Below are 22,101 nucleotides of genomic sequence, written 5' to 3'. Positions count from 1 at the left end.
GAACACTGGGGTGAACGCCATGTTGATGAGAGCCTTCCAGCAACATTAACTGATGCAAACAATCTCGATGTTCATGCAACTATTTTTGGTCCAGACATATGTTTTCTATTCTCAGAGAGTGCTTTCATGCAGGCTCCAAAAAGTAGAGGTGGAGTGGGGGGAGGAGAAGAAAAAGTGAAGAGTGGACGTGTTTTCTCTTCAGATTCTGCTGTGGGATGACACCCTTCATCCCGTCAGAAAATGGCGGTCTGTGTCCCCTCAAAACAGATGCCAGGGGATATTTCCTTTTTTTTATACAGCAAAGAACGAGTTAAGTCTGGCTGGCAAAACACTCAAGCAAAACTATCCCAGCTTTTTATTATCTTTTGATCATTTTAATGAGCAACACGACTACAGTATGTTTAGCTTTTCTAGTTTTCTCGCCACTAACACTTTCTTTGCCTCCCTCCCCCTCCTCCCACAAACGTAACTAAAATTCCAGGAATTACTGTGGGAAAAACTTCAATTAAGAATAGATACAAAGTAACTGAAAAGATTAATTAAACGGGAGAATATTTTTGGAATTAAATATCTGGTCTTATCTATTTTTTTAACTTTTTGGTTGTTGTTAAAAAAACAAAAGAAGAAGGAAGCTATTGATTGCAGCCAAAAAAACAATAACCGTCACATCATAGTTTTTGTTTCAGCTGGCAGCAGCTACATGTATATTAATATTTTTTTATTGAAGTATTTATTTAATAGCTTTTAATCTGGTTCAGCTCCGTCCACACTTGTTTCCGCAGCATGGCGCGTGAAATGATTTATTACAAATCCTTGTTAGATTTCATTGTTGTTGTTGTTTTTAATCAGCTCAACACAACTGTGGTTCATTCCAATAAACATCTGCTGATTTGTGTTTTGCGTGAGCTGAAGATGGCTGCATTTTTTTGGGTGTTATTCTTTTTTATTTTAGTTTTTGGCTCTTGTTGGTCACTTTTCTCGCTGAGATTTACGCCACACGCTCCTGCTGCACAGCAGTTTGACGAGAGTGTGTGTTTTTCACACAGACTCACATTTGGATCTGCAGACTGTCAGACATTGCACACCACAGTGCACGGCCATGCATTAGCATGGAGCTCTGTCCCTCTCTTGCAGGGAAACTTGCCCCTGCGGCCGCTGCTGTTGTTGTTTACTGACTTCAGCTCCTTGATTGATTTGTTTCACAGTGATTTGTGTGGAGGGAAATTTCTCCCCCAAAACGACACAAAAGCAATCAGCGTCTGCAAGTGTCCTGTTGCCTGAACTGAGTGAGAAGCAGGGTTTTGTTGTGCTTCAGCTTTTTTTCTTTTTTCACACTTTTGTCCTTTTTTAGATTGTGTTAATTGTAAAATACAGTGCACGATTTGCTCAATTTGGAATGGACTATTGTCTGTATTCTGTCTTAATAGGAAGGCATCTGTTATTTGCTTGTGAAGATTGACTATTGAAGTGAAAATGTTGAGGGGAGTCACGTGAACGTCATAATTCTGGCACTGAATTCCAATTAAGAAACACAAATGATTTACATGTAATTTATTTATTTATTTTTGTGAACCAGGAAGCCTTTTTTATGTTATGGCAAAATAAATCAATTTCCCAAATCTTTGTTCCCAGAAATCCATTTGATGGTGTTGAAATATGCAAAACATTTCACATTTCATGAAGCTTTCAAATGGACAGTGAATTACCTTCCCATGTTGACGCGGTTTAGCTCCCAGTTTCAAGAGGGAAATCAGGTTAATTTGTGGAGCAAAAAATAACAAGTGTTTCATTTTAATTTGGACAACTATCGTGCGAAACCTCCAAAATAATCGTTTTCAGAAAACAAATTCTGTTGACTTAATAAGTCCCATTAACAGAAATTCCGATTAATGGCTGAAATAATCAGCACAGCACACTGGAATATGTGCTTACTGATCAGACATGTTCGAAGTAAGGAGGTGGAGCATTTAGGCCTACACCCCCACCCAGTTTTCCTGTTTTGAATTCATGAGCATAGATGCCTGTCAACCTCCAGACATTGCCACCACCCCCCCCCCCCCCCGCCCTTTAATCTTCTAATCTGATCACAAATACAAATTAAAGCTACAGGTTGCACCTGCCGTACATCTTGGGTGTAATTGGTTGTAAATCCTTCAATTCTACAGTAAATGTCAGAGAATTAATGGTAAATTCCTAAAAATAAACAAATAAGCAGGTCAATTTGATTTAAAAAATGAGAAAGCAATGATTTCGTAAGCTTTCTCCCCCCCCTTATTTTGCAAAGTGTTTCCTTTCAACAGATACCGCTTGTTCTCTGTAGCTTGAAAACAAGGCGCAAGTTCTAGAAGCAATGCGTTCGCATGAAACCACAGCGATCTCCTCAGGCTGTGCCTCATGCCTCAGCCTCATGGTAGTTTTGCTCCCGTCGTTACACCCAACTTAAGTGAAGCAAGACATTGATCACAAAGCAACTTGATATATAGCCGCATTAACCAGGTGAAGTGTCTGCATTCGCTTTGTGTGCACCTGCTTTCCACAATGACAACTGATATGAAGCGCCAGCACCAGACTCCTTAATGTTAAAGAAATACATTTAGTGAAATGTTTATTCCATCAGACATCTGCCAGGAAATGTGTATGAACAAATCTGTTAGGATTTAAATGGCCACACGATCATTAAGCCATGTGCATCCTGAGTTCTACTGTTCAATCTTTATTGAGAAAGGCCTTGAACTTTGACCCTTGTGCCCCCCCCCAGCTTGTTCTTACCTTGGAACCTTTAGTTATCTCTGAGTCTATAGCTGAATGCATAACCCAGAGTGGGCCCCATGACATGTCAGCAGTGATTATTGACCGTATTTGAATGGAGTGCCTTATTACTGAGACCAAGGTCTACAGATAAAGAGCCCTTCATTCCTTCAGGTTTACTTTTGTGATTAGCCACTCAAAATCCTGTTTGCTCCCAATTTACAACTCTGGGACAAAGTGATTGATCATACTGTGATGTAATCTCCCAGGTGTTTTCTGTGACTTGTGACCCATATTCATGTTATCTTTTCATAGTACATAATCTACCTATGTCCCCGGGGAGGTTGATGTGTATAGACAATGCATCGTTGCTGCATTTTAATGAGAAATGGTTTACAGAACATACTGTATTTCACATGAGAACACCCAATAAAACCTTGGTCAAACCTCTTGTGTGCGTGTTTTCACTTGTGTGGCCGGACTGGGGTAAATGGGGAAAACAGAGTGTAGCGTAGTTTAAAATAGCAACTGCAGCCAAACTACGTAAAAACCGTGTGCACTTTGCTTGTCACACAACACCTTATTTTGTGAACCTCTTGTTTTCACACCTTACTCTCAGAAACTTCCAGTATTAACCGAACCATGCAACTACATCTCTAGTTCAATTTCATACATATTAAGTCTGGAGGGGAAAAAACAAACAAACAAAAAAAAAAAAGACCCATCAATTTAAAGTTTTCATATATTTGTATTGTCACACAAAGAACCGACAGTAACAAAACAAAAAAAAAAGCCACATGAAATCAAAACTCCCAGGGAGCTCCTTCGCTAAGAGAAAAGGGGCTGAATGTGAGCAGAGACCCACTTTCACTTCTGATTGCTGATAACACTTCATTTTACAGCCAGATTCACGTGCTGCTTGACAGTTAAATGGAAGGTTCGTATTAAGAAACTGAGATAAAATCTGTTTTCCTCACTGCACAGTCAGAATGCAGCCATACCTTCTTGGTAATGGTTGCAAAACAATCAAGTGTCACCATTTGTGTTATATACACCAAAGCCGGCGTTCTTTCCCCATCGTGAGGTCAAAGTGACCAATGCAACAACAGAAAAAGGCAATCCGTGTTGCACAAAAAGAAGCGGGAAGGAAGTACGTAAAAGGCTAACAAATGAAGCAAGAGCCGAGTCGTTTGCTCACACTCCATGTGGGAGCATCAAAAGTGTCTCAATACTAAGACGTTTATTGCATGTAAACGAGAACTACCTCAAAAAAACACGAGTTCTGCTGATAAAGTCGTAACTGCTCAAATTGTTCCCGCAGAAACATCTTGGAGGAATCGTACGTCAGCGACTGAAGAAAAGGTGAACTTTGAAAAGAGGCAACTTAGTATCTTCCTGCAAAAAGAAAAAGGTCAAAATTGTATTAGAACAGAATTAAGACAGTGGAATGCTAATGAGACCAATCAGCTTTCACCGGTAAGGAAAATGCGTTTTATTTTTTTAAATCATGCGAGTTTCTCTTGACACTTACGTGGGCTGTAAGAGCGAGATCTGTATCGACTGCAGTAGGGTGATGGGGGGTGTCTACGGCTGAAACATGACAAAAAAATAAAGAGTGAACTAAATTTGTTTCTTGTAACCGTACAACATTGACTTTGCTTTAACGAATGATTACTCACCTGCACCTACAGTCATGCTCGTCGTATCTGTCGTAGCCACAGACATAGTCTCTCCTCTTGCTGCTGCTGCCACTCCCACCTCCACTGCTGTAAGAATACAAAGAGCCTGACTTCTGGGCTCTTCAAAAACATTGCACCATATAAAAATAGATGTGAATTATAAATTCGGAACATGTTTTCAAAAAACAAAACAAAACGGATGCTAAGTTAAATAATAAATAAACAAATAAGCTTTCATAAAAAACCCTTTTTTCCCCACCCACTCCTAATGAATCAGATGTACAGTCAAGCATCACATGAATATCAAGGTCCAAAGCCACACAACGGGCCAAGAAAACAGTGAAGATGTGATCTGACGTTAGTCTTGATCTTACTGAGTTGCTCGGCCCATATAGATCCCGGGTGTGGGGGCATGGGGACGCTTGGTAATGGAATAATCCACTCTGATGCACATCCCGTGCAGCTCCATGCCGTTGGCTCGCTCCATTGCCTGGGGAACACAAGCAGGAAAAGACAGAGATGCTTTCACATAATCGTGCGCTCTTAAGTAAAGAATTATTTCATTTCCAAAAACCCTGCAACAGTTCACAATGCAACCCGTTTGCTATAGGATGCGTTGCTGCATGGTTAATGCAATATGAGGCAAGGCTGACATCTAGTGGCAAATGTATGCAATCACACCGAGATTAAGAAAATGAGGGGTGGGTGGTTCACAGACAAAATGTATTTGCTAAGGACCATATCTGGATGTACAACTATTCCTTTTAGATATATATTTGAGGGGGATATATTTTAAAATGGATCAGAGCACAACAACAATGAAACCACAAAACCAGATCACATCATTCTAACCTGATTTAAAGATTCCTTTCAATCTGAACACAAAAATAGTGCCGGTACCAACACAGTTTTCCAAGACAAGGACTGAAAGTTACTGGGCATCTGATTTACAAATAAAAAAACTGAAATATTTTCCATACCTCTTTGGAATCGTCTCTCGTCTCTCGGCAAAGCCACGGGAGCAACCTGTGTGCTGGTCGTACACCACGTTGACCCCAGCCAGAAAACACCTCTCTCAGGTCGCACTCTGCCGTGCACAAGCTCAAGCTGAACACTCCCACACGTGTGCTCGCATCAGGGTTCGCCTGAAAAGGTCAACAATACAGAGTTGTTGTGGTGGTTGCGCTAATGTGCTCGTTTTATATTTTGCATACAAAAATCAATCAATTCATCAACGGATTTCCAACTTTTATTCATTTATTTTTTTCCAAATACGTACACTGGCTGTCTCAGGTCAGTTTATCATTGTTTAGGGAGAAAAATACAACATTTCCGCACTAAACATGTGCTCTTACACACAACAACTTTAGGCTTTGGAGTATAAACTGAAAATGTAAGAACCTGTGCATTTCCACAGTGAGGAAGCAGTTGGAACACTATCAAAATAACTTCTAAAATGGCTGTATATGACGGTTTTAAGAACCCCTTTAACTGTGTACATGAAGGTGCAACAGGGGGAGATTAAAACAGACATGCACTCAATTTGCTCCGCGCTTCTCTAAAGAATAACTCCCTCCTGTTTAACATTCTCATATGGACCTCTTAAAGCAGCAGTTAAGCTGCCAACATTGATCTGACACAAACTGCATTCTAACATGGAGCTGCAAGCAAACGTCTCCAGGTGGGGACAAAGGAAATCAATTTCACCCTTCCTTAGTGGAAGTATGCAAAGCATCGTTTTGCTTATTGCAAGATGCCCTTTTTCAATTTATTTATTTTTAAACTAAACATCTCTTAAGTCTCCCAGTGTTAAACTGAGTATTTCGCACATTTACTCCTCGCCGTCAAGGTTTTACAGACATCTTTGAACAATATTAGATCAAAAGTAACACAATTTAAAGTAAAACAAAGAGTAAGAACCTAAAAACTGAAAAGATGCAAGTTTGACGAATCATTTATGCACTAATACTTTGGTTGCTCCTGTTGTAATGATGCAGATACAGCGCACATCTTAATCGAATAACATCTGTGAAAACTACTAAAAATCTAAAATGTAAACACTTTTTTTCAGCAAAAAGTGTCAAAATCATAGTAGTATGCAATCAGGGGTGAAAATCGTCCCCACGCTTATCTTTTCATAAAGGTATATAAGGGTAATACATTATAGACTTTTATCCAGTATACAGCGTCTAAATGAAAGCTGCAACTTAAGACTCACATGAAGACACAACATAGGGTCCACTTACCCTAACATCAGCACCACGGCCATGGCTGTTTGCTTCTTTTCTGAAGTCATGGCTCTGTTGATGCAATGAAAGGCGGGAAAAGTTAAGGGGTTATCAAATGTCATGCCACAGTGGATTCCCACAGTATTTAATACAAACAACTAATAGAACTAATCTATACGAATAACAGAAAGATTAAATTAGTACCTCTTAATTTCTAAACTGTCCAATGAGACGAGTGCTGCTAACACACTCCCAAAAATCAAATTCCAATTTATCTACATCTAAAGAAAAGAAAAGAAAAGGCCTTTGCATGATGGTTGTGAAAAAAAACAGCAGCTTCAAGGCTACTCCTAAATATCATAACAGACCATTTGATGATACATCAAAATATTTTATTCTAAATGTCTTAGAAGTGTTCACAGATGACATGTCAATCTGAGATGTTAATGGCGTCAGAGTTGACACCTTACACACGTGCGCATTGTTTAGTTTTCCTTTCACTTTCTTCAGATCTGATCAGACTCACCCTGCTGCCAGTGTGACGGCACCAGTGTGACATGGGGGACGTGCTCAGGCTTCTCCTGCGCCGGTTTCCTGGGCTGTAGGATCGAAAGTGGGACTTTCTCCCATGGCAACCAGACCGAGGAACGTGAGCGGCTGCAGCGGCGGTTTGAGTGCCGCCAGGAGCGAGACCTGAAGACAAGAGACACTGAACTGTGTGGTACAGTAGGTGAGCGTATTTTAGCTGATCAATGAAAAAACAAAAAAAAACAACTCATTTTTTTGCACCTCTTTACTGAGTGACCGTAATGAGACCCTGTTTGCGATGTAATTACAGTATCATGAGAAACAATTAAAAGTGACAACATACCTACATTTTGACCTGGACTTGTCTTTTTCATTTTAGCCATTACATTGCAAGTCCATCTATCCGATACCATTCCACAGTCACATCTCCTCCCTTTCCACTTCTGTCTTGCTCTGTAAAAGTTTTCATTAGCCTTCTTCTATCTTGAACTTTCTTCATCGCTCTCAGATAAAACTCTTCAAATCCCTCAGGCTCAATAACCTTTGTGAAAAGAGAACATTTAATCAAAAGCAAAGATCAAGGTTTCAGAGATGGAGAATATCTTATACAAAATGAAAAGGAACACTACAGTCAGAACAAGCAGACTACAGTTACATCTTAGCACATAACATTTAGTTTTATTAAAAAATAAAGTCACAACAAGCTATATAGTTACAAATAAAGAGCTCAGGTGTGTGCTGTAGCAGTATTTCATGTTGCTAAATCAGAGAGTGAAAGCAGAGATGGCAGAGTGGCTCGAGACAGCATCTAATGAATGCTAAAGCAGGCAAAACAAAAGCTCAGCGTGTCCAGAAATGGCTGCGATAACATCACAGCTACTCCAGATTTTATACTCATATTTGTTACTTTATTATCAAATTAATCAGATGCAATTAATCAAGATGAGAATAGGGGGGAAAAAAGCCAAATTGTAGATACCTCCGACCTCATTTCAGGTAAAGGGTGACGAGCTCACTGAGCTACAGCTGGAGGAACCTGCTGAGGTTGTTAAGCTAGCATCTAAAAAAAAAAGCTCAGTATCACCGCTGTTAGCATTTCTCTGCCTCTCTGACACAGGTCATGTACGCCAAAATAATAAGCAAAGTCAACCATGACACATCTTTCAATTAGCTGGAGTTGACATAACTTAATGATGAAATTTATGGGAAGCCACACAAAAGAAAAAAGGAGGAAAGGGAGTTTGTGGCAGAGTTTGTTGTAACCACTTACCCGCCTGTCACAGTGTCCATCCTCTGTGTCACTCATTTGGGTGTAACTACCTAAAAAAACACGATTTTGAACTCAGTAATATGCAGCAAGGACAAAAAAAAGACTTAATTAACTGGTTATTAGCTAGAAGATGGCGCGTGAGGTGGGAGGTTTGTTTAGGCATAGCAGGACTAACGTCATCTCCCGTCTCGCGTGGCACGCCCCCTTCATGTTAAGGCATGCTTCATTTATCCCGAAGAATCTACAATTGGATCGGACGCAAGGACGAAGTCGGCGGGACGCTGTGCTGTGATTGGTGGTGAAGGGAGGCTGGGTCTGTCCCCACGGCTGATCCAATCTCACACCAACCAAGTTTGTTAAACATAACGCAACAATATTCACAGCCAAAAGAACAGCGACACAGTGAAAACATTCCCCGTTTTTTAAATAACTTCATAAATTATTAGTTAATATGAATTCCATGTTGATTCAATTAGAGAGACCATATATTAAATTCTGAAAAAGGAAAACTGTGCAGTTTTAATTGGATACCAGCAGGTTGTTTAAAAATAGGTTAAAAAGTTGTGTAATGCTTCAAGAAAGAGTGACAGAAAACTTCTCGCATCTACCGCCAACAGTTATAATAGTAAAACCACTGATAGTTCGAATAACACTTTGGCTCATCTGGTTACAGTGCAATGTTCTGTGTGGAAATCCTGCATCCTGAAATCACTGCAGTGCAGTGGTGGGCTCCTCCAGAAGGACAGCAGCAGGCCTGTAAGATACTTCTTTGAAAGGGCTCAGAGAAAAACAAAAAAGAGTCGGGGGTGTTCACCAGTCTCCAACCACATAACCAGTCTGATGGGATCTGTGGGAAGAAAACGTAATCCACAAAGTCCCCATCCACAAGCCCCAAAGGATCAATAATGATCTGGTACCAGACACTCCAGGACTCCCTCAGATGTTTTTGGCCATGTCTTATCCTGTCAGACTGTTTGGCTAACATGAGAAAAAAAAAACTCAATATCAGGCCATAATATCCTGGCTGATCAGTTTTCCTTTGGTGAAATTGACAGAAAACCTGTAACAGTTTGGATACTAAAAAACAGTTTTTAGTAAAAAGGCGAGAGCAAAATAGGGAAACATATATATATATAAATATATGGAGGGGATCACCAGTCCATGAAGGACACGATGGGCAAATAGTTCAACAAATCAACAATGCTCAGTATAAAATTGCAAAGGAATATGGAGACTTGATCATTTACAGCATCATTTAACCTCTTGTGAGGGAAAAATCACTGCACTTGGGCTCTGGAACACTATTGAAATTTGAGGTTATCTTTGGAAACTTTAGCAAAAAAAAAAATTTGATTATTAAATAAATGAAAACCAGCTTGTTACCAGCAGAGTTCAAAAGCAAACATCTGTGAGGATATGGCGGTTCATTAGGGCACACAGCATAGGTCGAGGTTCTAAACTGGCCTGCATGCAGTCCACTTAAACATTTAGTACGTAATGAAATGATAAAGCATGCACGAAAGAAGACTCTGAACAGCCGAACAGTTGAGCAGCCGAACACCTTTATCAAGCAAGAATTGGAAAAATGTCATGTTCAAAACAAAAGGAGTTGGCCTCAGTCCCCAGATGCTTGAAGATGATATACAACCAGCATCATCCAGCAAAATTTAAATTTAGTGGTTCAAAATTATACCCCAGATGAAATTACCGCACCGTCAAAGGCAATAATAGCACAACATTTGACAGGCAAAGTATGTCAGGGGTTTCTTTTTCATTCTCCTCAGTTACAACCAGTTGGGCAATTTATTTTTATGCATTCACTCATACATAAAAGACGGCTCTTTAGTACTCGTAGAGATTACCGTCTTTGTTCACCGCAGCATTTATATTTGAAAAGAAGCAAAGAAACCAAGATCCGTTATGTTGTTAGGCTAGGAACACACAACAAGTTTAAGTGGGAGAGGATTGGCTTTCCGTTAGGCGGATTTATTAGTAAAGTTATTTCAAAACAGCTGGTCGGCTCATAATATAATATAATAATCACACTGTAGCATTATGAAGCAAAGTACATTCACAGCATCACTCAGTGCCGATGCAGTAAAAGCACAACTGAATAATTTAGTCTATGCACTGCTACGTTTCTGAGCAAAACCAGTAAGCAGTCTTTTAATTAAGTTTTTTTTCTTGACCCACATTGACTTTGTTGCATACCATTCCCAAATTATGCTGATCGCAGCACAACTTCGCTGTGTGGCAGGAGAATGCCATCACACGAAGTATCATGATGAGGAAATCACACACTTCTGTATTTTACTAGTTTATCAGCATTAAAGAGACCAAAGTAAGGAAGAGCAGGATGATGATGATGATAACAATGTCTGCCCCCACTCCCCTTTAAAAGGATCCATGAAGCTCAAGTTAAATGAACCAATTTTTTTTAGAAAATCTTCATAGTCACAGTGCAACAAGAACCCTGAACATATGTATGCCGACCAGTCCCCCTGACAGCATTATAGGATAGCAGTACATTCAAAGTTTCTTCATCTAAATGAGAACATTTGTGAACGAGCTGTGTGGCAGCCAACAGACTTCAGGTGAAGCACCTCAATCGCACACGCTTGCACACGTTTACAGTGACAAACAGGCTGTCGTTTTCCTATAACCCCACAGCAATAATCACTTACACATTTATATTGCCCTCAATTAAGTGCAAAATATATTCTTTGGGTTACATCTTCTGTGCTAACGGCACCGTTTATTTATGCTTAATATGAGCAAGCTAAATAATATATTTTTTTCAATTTTTTCCCAAAAACTGAAGTGTAGCTACTCTTTATCATCATGAGTGGATCATTTAGCTCAGCATTTTTGATATGTTGGAGCAGTATTTTAAACTGTCTCTGATATATAGTAGATGGGAAGCATTTCTATGACGAAGCATTTGAAGTTCAGTCTCAGTTCTTATTGTAACATTTGCTGCTTGCATTTAATTTAACAGTCACTAGATTCAAATATTGGGAAAAACAAACAAACAAACTACAAAATGTATGCTAAATCAATTCAGCAATGCCAATATAAAAAAAAACTGTATGAGGCTCTTGATACACCAGAATGTGATAATTAAGACAATAAAGATGTCCTTTCTTTCATCTCTGAGTAGACTGAACTTTTCTGAGACGCATCCTCATATTTCAAGGTTCTGGAGGTCCATAAATATCCCTTTAATATTTAGCACTTTAATGAAATAAATGATGGAAAAGCACGATGTTCTTCTCAGTGTGGTCGAAGCCTTTTAAAGATGTGCGGGTGAAGGCGTGACGTCCCTGTGTGGCTGCCAGGTGCCTCCTGCTTTGAAGCTTTCTGCAGGGCAGCAGGAGCAGAGGCGAGGATACCCCCTGCAGCGTGGGACGTGTTTGTGGTGGAAGCATTGGCCGCCAGTTCAATTTTCCCCTCCAGCTTGACCAGCCGTGTCAGAATGTCATCCAGTAACACGGCTATAGTCCTCTTCAGATCAGCTGCGGTGTGTATGAGAAGAAAGGGATGGAAGAAAAAAAAAAAACATGCAACAAAAACAAACGGTGAATTATTTTTCAAAACTTTGCTACACACAATTTTCCCGTAATCACAAAGGTGTTTACGTACTGAATAGCAACTTTTAAATCCCTCTAAAATTGCTTACCATAACCTGCCATGGAGGTTCCTTGTGGCCCACTCGGCGCGTTCTGGTTCTCCTCTGTCAGGACCTTGACGTATCGCCGGCTGAGTTCCAGTATTTGCTCACGCAACTCAGCGCTGCTTTGATGGCGAGGCTGCTGCACAGTATAGCGCAGCAGCATGAGTCCCCATGCCAGGCCGAACACCACCAGCAGCACACTCAACTTCTGCGACATGTTCCTCCGCAGCATGAGTGCACCGAGCACGGTACTGCGGGTGGTGGAAGGGAGGTCAAGATGCCCGGTCAAAGGCTCAACGTTGCTTCTTAGAAGTGAAGTTCTCTTTCCTGCTATCCTTTTCCACAGAAAGGTCAAAGGTCAACATCTTCTACATGGCAATCCTAAGACATCTTGTACTCTTCGGAGCAAGTGCTGAGCAATAGCAGAAGCAGGAGGTGTAACCAGAAGGCAACAAACGCCCTTTAAGCACCAGCAATCAGGGGTTTTTAGAAAGATCCTTTGGTTGCAAGATTTTGAGCATCAACTCACCTACGCAGATAAGGCAATCAGGCAGGAAGTCCACAGACATTGTTGACTATGATAGAGAAAAAACACATAATGGACAAAATTAACAAAGTGTGGAAGAGATCTATTTTAACAATCAATTCTTTCCATTGCTGCCCAGTCATGATTTAAGATCTAAAAAAAAGAAAAGAAAACAACACCCAACAAACACCAACTTTCATATCTGATGTCTGTAGATCTCTATGTTCATTGGCAGTGGGTTTAGCATCTCGTGGTTTTATTTAAGAATGACTGTAGGGAGTGAATTAAAGCAACAATTTCCAAGACACACACACACACACACACACACACATTGCAGTGCGCTGCATGCACCAAATCAAATTCCTCTTTATTAGTGAGGAGCTGGAGGCAACATCAAAGTGGCTTCCTGGACTATTTAGCTATTATGAGAGAGATTTCTTTGTTGTTTTAGGTCGCGGTGAACAATATCCCACTCATCAACAAATCTCTTTCAGTCCTCTTAGCCCAGAAACCCAATTACTAGTTTAGACTCCATGGGACCTACTTTTGCAGCTTCAGAAAGCAGACAAGGCAACAGAGAGTCACAGAGTGTTCTAGTCATCCTACGATAATGGTTATTGCTCTGACGAATAGGAGTGTGAGTGCAAGGTGCAAATATACAGGAAAATCAAACGATCGTTTTTCAGTTTTCACAACATGGTCATCAGTTTCATTCTCTCCAGTATCTCTTGGGTGTGGGAGTGTCACTCCCCACTGGGGCTAGAAAGAGGACAGTGACCGAGTAAATAAATCATGAAAAGAAAGGTAACATAATCTATGAAGTGATGTGTCCACACACACATACACACGCGCGCGCGTCCGCACACACACGTCCTTTCTCTGACCCAGGCAAAACAAAGCATTAATGGACAAAAAGTAGGGAGGAAAGGGAAACGACTTCACGGAAGCAAGAGCAGAAGCATGTCGGCATGCAAAGTTTGTGTCAAACATGTAAAAACATGGGAGGAAAGTTCTGACTTGTGGTTAGGCACTGCAGCTTTCTGCTTCCATGCTGAAAAATGCAGCTGAAATATGCGGGAGGTTTTGATTGTAGGGTCACCTTAGAATTATAGATTCAATCTCAAACGGATCAGACACAGTTGAGCCAATTTCCAAAATTTACAACTGAAAACAAAAGCAGTCAAACAAGTTGAAACCACATACAGGGACCTTAGAGAAAACCGTTGTTTTCAAATTTCCGGTTGAACTTAAAGCTCTTTGTCTTAAGAGCTTGCAGTTCAGTCGCTGAGCCACAAAGTGCTAAACTTTCTTGGTGATTCTTTTGAGCCTGCCAAGCATTTAATCTGACATAACGCTTTCTATCATTTACTAAACACACTCACTGGGTGTGATTTGTGTGAAAGTGTGTTAACGGGGACTAGTGACCGCAACAAGGCTAACCGCATCAGCCAAACTAGCCCATTTAGAAGTTAAATACTGACTACAACAGCTGTCATCTGTGAGTTTACAGCTGCCAGGGGTCAGAGACACTCTTGACCAGCTAAGCTGCGCGGGTAAGCTTACAAGTCGCTAAAGTATGCGTGCAGAACGTAAAAGATAAGACTGAGGCGCCGAATATACGTGTCGCTGCAACTCGAAGACTCAGTACCAAGCAACACATTACTCATTGACAAGTTTGCAAAAAACTGCCTGGACTCATTACACAATGTCAATTCACAGTAAAGGGCAAATACCCGAATTAAAGCATACTAAAAGAGGATAAAGGTGTCAAGTTAAAGACTTCCGACCAGACTTTTCTCATTTAGAACAGGTTATCAAAAATATTGGTAGGATGTATTCGAGCGTAGCTGAAGCTGCCTCCAACTTAACATCTCGTTAGCGTGACATGTTAGCTTCCGAACGCTCCAACCACAAAGTCAACAAAAAGGCAAATTATGGCCAGCAAATACAGGACGACCTTCAAAAACTAATAAATGACCCTACCGTGTGTGCCGAGAGGCTACATTGACTCTGAAACGGAAATTTACAGGCTGCAGAGAAGCTGGGGCGAGACGAGCTCCAGCGGATACCGCTGGTTGACACAGAAAGATGCTTGCTGTTTGCCTGCCCCGGGGATGTTTTCGTTACCGCTGGGGCGGCCCGCTGTTTCCGACAAAATTAAAAGAGAGGAAATTGTAGGTGCTATCTCCTTTCGGGAAGTCTTTTTTGGTGTGCTGCTCACTTCATTCTATTCTGCCATTAAAGAAAAAAAAAAAAGAAAAAACTCGTTAGCTCCAACCGCAAGCGTGCATTTGTGCTGACTGTCATGGTTCCCCTGAACGTTATCAGCTTGCGTCACAGTGCTGAATTATGGGAAATGTATTCTTACCATTTTAAATTGCGATTGTCTCTTTTGTAACCACTTGACAGTTAGCACGGATGACTGTAATATTAATCTGGATGAGAAAATTAGTTGTAGATGAAGCTTAGTTAAAAATATAAATCCACCTCTTAGACCTTAGATTTTGTGTTCAGATAGTCAGCAAAGCCTCGAAGTTAATAATGGTAATTCGGTGTTGGTGTGATTTTGGTTTGTTCATTCTTTTTGTTTGGCCTTTACTGTTTTTATTTTATTTTTATTTTTAAAAAAGTTTTGTTGTTCACTTTTTAGGTGAACGTTTATAACCATCTCCATGGCAACCGCGGATCTGGTGGTAAACAGTCGCTGTTTGCTGCAAAGTACAAGACAAAAAGCACACACTACGTTTAGTTTTTAGATTTCTAACGATGGATTCAATACATCTCGATCAATCAGCTTTAAAAGCCGTGGATGACTACTGGGAGTACAGAAGGTTTGTACCAACACTGATCTACGTAATTAGATATATAATCAAATTAGGCGAGCCAAAAAAAAACGTGGGGGGTTTCCCATTAATTTTGAATAAAAATACCATGTCCCACCGCAAGCTTAGTTATATAATTGAATAGCAGCTGATGTAAAGCTAAAGTGAAATATAAATGCTGAAATAAGATAGAAGCTGTTGGGACTGGCATGACAGCTTTTTGCGTAGTACCTCTTCATCTTTTCTTTCTTTTCTTTTCAAGGATTGTGGGTAATGATGATGGTGGAAAACTGTTTACTCCAGAGCAATATGATGAATACAAGAGGAAGGTTCTGCCTCAACGTATTAAAAACAGGCTGTATGTGAGCTTTGGTGTACCAGGGGGTATTGACTGCAAACTAATTGGCCCCGAGACACAGTGCTTTTGTGCACATAGGTGAGACATTACTCCATTACATATTAAATTGGACATCCTTCTCCCATAAACCCAGACAAATACATTTGAGAGTAATTTCATACCAACCAGGTACAAGGAGCATAAGACAGAATGGAAGGTGGTTCCCTCTGAGAGACCCCTGGACCTTCCATGCCAGGCCAGAGGATGTCACTGCGCTGCCTTCCACTATGTTCCTCGGCTTGGGCCAAACCCTGTGCGCTGCAGGTGTAAACATTTGCCCCAAGATCACAATGAAGTCATGGGCCACTTTTGCAAGATGTGTGAGTCTGAAATGACTAATTTGCAACTCCAAATAACTTTTGCATTGTATTAAAATTGAGTTCTTGCTTGTTTTACTAATAACAAATTTTTCAGGCACTTCCTGCTCTGGATTCCAGAGTCCCTACACCTGTGGCTGTGGCCAGCCCTGCTCTGCACACCAGACCCTGGTGAGTAGTGTCAAACATCAAACCACAGGTGATGCCTATTTTAGAGAAACCTGGTTCTAGAAATGTATATGCAGCTATTATAATAAATTGAATATTTCATCTGTCCTTCACAGGTTGAGACAAAACTAGAAAGAGAGGCACGGGGTCAGCCTGTTGGCAAGGATGTCCCTTATGCTGCTATGGGAGGATTGACAGGGTTCAGCTCTTTGCTGGATGGTTATCTTGCTTTGGAAGCCAGTTGCTCAGGTTTGTAGCCAACCTACAATGGATAGAAGAGGTAGAGATCAATTTTACATTTACACACTTGTCTTATGATAAAGTATTTTGCTGCCTGACTGGTGAGTCTAGAAAACTCCATTTACTTGTGGTCATGTGAGATAACATCACCACCCAGCAAGATCACATGCAATTTCAAAGCTTTTTGAGCCTCGACATTCTTTAATTCCTGGAGTCAGTATTTAGGTGACACAGTCTTTATTAGTGTGCTGAGCATTCCTTTGGGTGGCATGTGAGGGCAGCAAAGAGCAATGCAGTGTCAGTTTTGGTTTCAATAATATCTGCAGAGCTGGAATTTGTGCAGATCAAAAGTGTACAGTATCTGTTACCACAGTGACCATTTGTGTGAGCACAAAAAGTAAAAACTTGTCTAATGGCAGAGAGGTCATCTCTCTCCATGTGTAAAAATGCAGCAGAGTTTGAAGGTTTTATCACAAAAATATAGGCTTCCTAACCTTTTTAAGGTATCATTTGACCTCTTCCAAACACCAAGGCAGTTTAATTAATGATGAAATGTGCACTGTGTGTGTGTTTTCATTTATTCACGTGTCATCAATATGCTGTGGACTGATCACTTCAGAATTGATCATTAACTTAACAAACATAAACTGAGTTCACAAATATGACATTCTGCACATTCATTATATGATCTTTCTCTAAAGTTATCACATCATTTTTAAGATTTTAGAATTAATCCAGGCCAAATTATCTATGATTCATTTGTTTTATTACTTTTCTATCCATTAGGGACATTATTTTCAATGAAAATTAATCTTGTAGTTAGTGATATGACATACTGTTGATTCTAAATAGGCTTCCTACTTGTGTGATTCATGACATTTTCTTTTGGTACCTGTCATATCTGATAATTCTGTAATTGCTGCTGTATCCTTTTCCTATCAAGACATCGACTATGGCTGCCTGCAGAGTTGCTCAGCATCAAGGACGAGCCACACATCTACTAAAACATCCAGCTCTGTTTCCTGTAAGAAAGAGACCAACAAACACTGAAATGCTCAATTATTAATTGGACAATTAAGCTTTAGCATATCAATCCTAATTCTAGTCAATGAAGTGTCTTTGCCTAACTAAATTCTACCATACACAACCAAACATCTGACAAGATGTTGATCCAGTCAGAGGTTTTTGGTGGGTGGAGCCACTCATAGTTTATTTTAAGATAATCTTACAATGGATTGCACACATATTGAACTTGATTGTTTGCCATATAATTGATAAAAATTCCCTGAATGAAGTTATTAGTGTAGCTATGGTGGTATTGACAAAATGCCTGTTTGAAACTTTAATTTATTGCATTTTCACATTTTCATTTGTTAAATTTCCCTACACTTTCTATAAACTGGTCAGTTTACTCATCTGAGGTCTGTTCGATTGATGTTCTTTTGTTGTTTGAAAGCCACCCACTCACCATGTCACAAAAATAACACCAGAACCAAAAAAAGCTGTCCGTTCAGTGATGAGCGCAGTTCTTAATTTGCAGATAAATGTACTCTCTCTGACTGATTAATCCCATTTCTCACGGTAGATCAGCAGTGATGAGAGCTGTTTTATTCTATGCGGAATGGAGATTGAAGAAGATTGGGTTTTCTCCAGTGGCGGCCCAGTTTCCAACATCTTTAACTTAGAAACACAATTAATGAGGATTTACTCCCACTCAGATATATCCTCTGCGAAGATGGCAAGTAAGGCTGGATCAGTATTCGTGCTGGTACTGGCCAGTGCACCTCAAGTCAATTGTGTTGTAATGTTAGAGAGACATTTGCGGGGGAAATCAGCCTGTGTGTGTGTGTCCTTGTGAGTGTGCTGTTGCTCTGAGCAGGTGGTCTTGAGTGAAAGTAAGAAATGTTATGCCTCAAGGATGCCGTTGATGCACCTGTGTCTCTGAAGCCAAGTGCTGATAAGCAACCAAGTCAATGACAATCACTTCTGAAAGCGGACACTTCTTATTCATTGTGTTTCTACGATGCCCAAGATGTCAGGCTGCCACAAGATAAACACGCATACATGCGCACACACTTTGAAATATTAATTATGTTTCCTCTTGGCTGCTCAGAAGGGCTTTCTTTACCGTTGGAGTTGATCATCCTTTAAAGAAAGTCTTCGCTTGTTTCCTCTACTTACTGTTACTGAACAGTTTTGCTCACCAAAGGGTAGGCAGTGGGTGGAGTGCATGGGACATGGGTGAGGGGAGAAAGAGTGAAAAACTCAATCAATTTAAGACGTAAAGGCCTGACACATTAGTCTGGCACAATTTCAGTTTTGGATAATTGCATCTCCATAGCAACGTTGAAAAGGAGGCTCCAGGTAATTTACTTTGGCCACTGGTTAAAGTGAATAACTACTACACTTTCCTTATCCCCATAGAAACCCGCCCTGCTTGACTGACAGTTTTGACTCTATAAATTTAGATGAAAGCGCAGAAGATTAAATTGGCAATTAGTGCACAAGGAAACACTTAATTACCCCTTAACTGGAGACAAGTGTGTCTGATTTCCCCACAGATGGAAGTGGGCAAAAAAAATAAAAAATCTAAACAAAATGATAAAAACAGGGTACCAAGAAACACAAGAGACAGATTCTGACAAATCACTTGAAACAACACACGTATTCTAAGCCAAACAGCAATGAGAGGGGGGAAAAAACTACTCCCTGAAACAAAACAGAAAACGCTTAAAAGTGATGTATTACACAGGATGGTGCAAAAGGTTTAAGCAGTAAAAGTAAAGTAAGGATTTTTCTCACACAATATCAAGCATAGTTATTTATCACCTGGGTACAAAGTGTAGCCGACAGAAAAAAAACTAAACCACATCAATATATAATGAGACCACCCTTTGCCTTTAAAACAGCTCTCCTATAAACATTAGTGCAGTTTTGAAGCATATTGAAGGAACAGCCATGACCTAGATGACCTCTCTTGACTGTATGTTTGGGCTGGTTGTCAGACAACAGAATGGTGTGAAGCTGTTTAAACACCTTATTGATGCACGCAAGGTAATGTGCACTCTGACAACAAAGTAAAAGCTGCTTAGTCATGGGACTAACCAAGCCTGCAAACTTACCAGATCTGTTTCAACATCCATGGGTTACATCACATAAAGCCTGGTCCATGGAAGCATCAGCCCACAGCGGATAAGACCCAAAAGATGTGCTGCTAACGTCCATCCATCCATGCTGAGATGAGTCGGATCTGTTGGGAACCTTTGCATAACTAAGCAGGTGATATAAGTGCCACGGGTAATTTGTGTGACATCTTGCACAAACCAGATGAGCATACAGTCAAAAACCTTTTAATGAAACTAAATAAATAATGAGTTAATTAGCTTTATTGACTTTGGGGATTTTTTTCCTTTAAACAGAGAGATAACTAGCCACTATTGGCATTTTTACAATCTAAGAAAGGTGAGAGTGGCATCAGTTTGCCCACATTTTTGGCGGGAAACAAAAATGTAGGTGTATTAAATCATCTGTGCTAAAACATCTTAAAAAGACTTCCATAATTATTTTACCCATCTTGCGGCTATTTCTCATAACAATGCTACACTTTCAGCAAATATATATATATATATATTTTCTCTTGCTGTCTGAGAGTAAATGCGTGATGGGCTCTTTGTAAGTAGCATCTGTGTGCTCAGAAAGTCATTCATTATGAATCCCTCTACTGGCAATCTGATTAAAAACCATAAATCTGGAAATTTCTTCAATTTAGAGAAAAGGTATTTAGACGCAGTCCATGGCTGATTGAGAGTGAATGTAAATGTGGTCTGTCATGAATGCAGGACACTCCTGAGAATCAGTGCTTTCTAATGCTTTCTAATGCATTAGTTGGACTGCGTAAAGCATACATTTACCCTCCATTATCAGGCTTCTCATTCATGAAGCCTGCCTTTATCGTGGTGAGCTGGTAATGTATTCAACCTGGCTATGCCAGTGGTTATCACATCAACTTGTCTGAGCTACAGCATGCTAAATGGATAGAAAGCTATTGTTAAAAATGTATTCAACAGCAAAGTTAAAACATGATTTGGCAAATGTGATGCCCTTACTTTCTGTAGTCTTGTGTTTAAATACATTGATCTTCATGTAAACTTAAAAGCAAGACATTTCTATTGGAAGTTTAAGGGTATTTTTGGTACTTTTCTTATCGAAGTGCATCCTATCGCGAGCAATGCCACTAAATCAAAACATGACATAGATCAAATCTATTTAAGGGGACTCAGGTATAGCAGTGACGCATTAAGACTGCTGCAGTGTGTCATAGGTCAAAGCAGTTATCACACAAAAGTTTAACACCCTTTGACGTGGTTACAACTTTCAACAGTTTTCCAAATGTTAAAGCACTGGGCTATGATCTCTACACCTGAGCCAATCCAGCCTGTCACAGCTTGGTAGCAAGACCATCAGTACGTCTGTCCATCAAAACACCTTGTATATTGTTTCTCTGGACGTGACGTCTGTGCTGTTTTCACCCCAGAAGCAGATGAGACGCATTTCCAAGCGCACATATAGAGACAGAGACATGCTCACACAAATGAGAACAGACAGAAAGAAACACCGAGAGAAGAGGTAAAGAGGGGGAAATTAAAGCTGAGACTAGACAGTATGACTCTTCAAGTGGTGGGTGTTTAATTAGATAAACTGAAGAACAAATGAGGAAACGATAAAAGTTATACCCTCTTTGTGGAGTTATTTAATTTGATATAATGAAATGAAGAGAAGTTTGTTTGGTATAAGTTGATTTATTCGAAGTTGCCTGGAAGTTGCTTGCAAAAGCTGTTAGTTACTGTCAAACCCATGACAAAAAAACAACAATTTGGAGACAATTGTACTAAAAATTGTAATAACAATTTGTCTGCTAGAGTTGACAGCTCAGTGGAGAGCAGAAATTATACATGTTGCTTCTACAAAAACAAAAAAAGAAAGAACTCAAAACCACTCAAAACTCCATTTTGAACCTCAAATTAAGACCTCAATCCTTTAATTTTCTATATCCCCTTTATCCAACTCAGGGTTGCATGGGGGCTGGTACAGGGGATACCTTGGACAGGTCATCAGTCCACCACATGGCCCACACAGCAACAATCAAGATGCATGATCACTCTGGCTCCCTACTACAGTCAATTTTTAAATACAAATTAACTTAATTTGCGTGTTTTTGGATGCTCTCCCTTGGTAGCCGGAGTACCCAGAGAGAACCTATGCATGCATCAAGGGAAAAGTCCTGTCATTCCATCAACACGAAGTAGGGTACCAAACCATATGGTATCATGTAAAAGAAAAGTACTTTATCTCATTCAACATTGTTTGAGCTCAAAACAGTAGAAGCAGATCTGTCCTGTTGTTCACTGATCTTGAAGGGCTCGTTCGAGTTTTTTACTACCTCATTTGAAATTGGTACTTTTATCTCATAAGAGCTATGAGGGCTTCCCTCAGAGCAACAACAGA

General features: G+C 40.1%; 3 protein-coding genes across 3 annotated transcripts; 1 reads left to right on the top strand and 2 right to left on the bottom strand.

Moving 5' to 3' along the window:
• Window positions 1–3,476: 3,476 nt before the first annotated feature.
• On the bottom strand, window positions 3,477–8,828 carry tra2a (transformer 2 alpha homolog). The gene is given in 11 exon segments (XM_072370308.1): window positions 3,477–4,143; window positions 4,280–4,338; window positions 4,428–4,514; window positions 4,802–4,917; window positions 5,408–5,433; window positions 5,436–5,491; window positions 5,493–5,572; window positions 6,674–6,727; window positions 7,182–7,348; window positions 7,527–7,724; window positions 8,454–8,828. Coding segments are annotated over 10 exon segments (726 nt in total). The 5' UTR covers window positions 7,597–7,724; window positions 8,454–8,828; the 3' UTR covers window positions 3,477–4,132.
• A 1,166-nt stretch (window positions 8,829–9,994) lies between these two features.
• ccdc126 (coiled-coil domain containing 126) lies at window positions 9,995–14,963 on the bottom strand. Its single transcript, XM_072369864.1, has 3 exons — window positions 14,636–14,963; window positions 12,133–12,701; window positions 9,995–11,968 (listed from the first exon to the last, which is right to left on the bottom strand). The coding sequence occupies exons 2-3, from the start codon at window positions 12,356–12,358 to the stop codon at window positions 11,727–11,729; spliced, it is 468 nt and encodes a 155-aa protein (XP_072225965.1). The 5' UTR covers window positions 12,359–12,701; window positions 14,636–14,963; the 3' UTR covers window positions 9,995–11,726.
• A 382-nt stretch (window positions 14,964–15,345) lies between these two features.
• On the top strand, window positions 15,346–21,751 carry fam221a (family with sequence similarity 221 member A). Its single transcript, XM_072370110.1, has 6 exons — window positions 15,346–15,483; window positions 15,737–15,910; window positions 16,001–16,191; window positions 16,286–16,359; window positions 16,473–16,605; window positions 21,666–21,751. The coding sequence occupies exons 1-6, from the start codon at window positions 15,419–15,421 to the stop codon at window positions 21,749–21,751; spliced, it is 723 nt and encodes a 240-aa protein (XP_072226211.1). The 5' UTR covers window positions 15,346–15,418.
• The last annotated feature ends 350 nt before the right edge of the window (window positions 21,752–22,101 follow it).

Source organism: Leuresthes tenuis, unplaced genomic scaffold (genome assembly GCF_036924035.1).
Source record: "Leuresthes tenuis unplaced genomic scaffold, fLeuTen1.0.hap1 SCAF_18, whole genome shotgun sequence".
Classification (NCBI taxonomy): Eukaryota; Metazoa; Chordata; class Actinopteri; order Atheriniformes; family Atherinopsidae; genus Leuresthes; species Leuresthes tenuis.
Note: the sequence above shows the minus strand (reverse complement) of the source record. Positions and strands in the feature narration are given on the sequence as shown.

What these genes read in the sequence shown, in the direction of transcription:
- fam221a (XM_072370110.1), top strand. Translation starts at nt 15,419, where the DNA reads ATGGATTCAATACATCTCGATCAATCAGCTTTAAAAGCCGTGGATGAC. An exon ending in GACTACTGGGAGTACAGAAG is followed by an intron (nt 15,484 to 15,736) that starts GTTTGTACCAAC and finishes TTTCTTTTCAAG; the next exon opens with GATTGTGGGTAATGATGATG. An exon ending in GGGCCACTTTTGCAAGATGT is followed by an intron (nt 16,192 to 16,285) that starts GTGAGTCTGAAA and finishes CAAATTTTTCAG; the next exon opens with GCACTTCCTGCTCTGGATTC.
- ccdc126 (XM_072369864.1), bottom strand. Translation starts at nt 12,358, where the DNA reads ATGCTGCGGAGGAACATGTCGCAGAAGTTGAGTGTGCTGCTGGTGGTG. An exon ending in AACCTCCATGGCAGGTTATG is followed by an intron (nt 11,969 to 12,132) that starts GTAAGCAATTTT and finishes TACACACCGCAG; the next exon opens with CTGATCTGAAGAGGACTATA.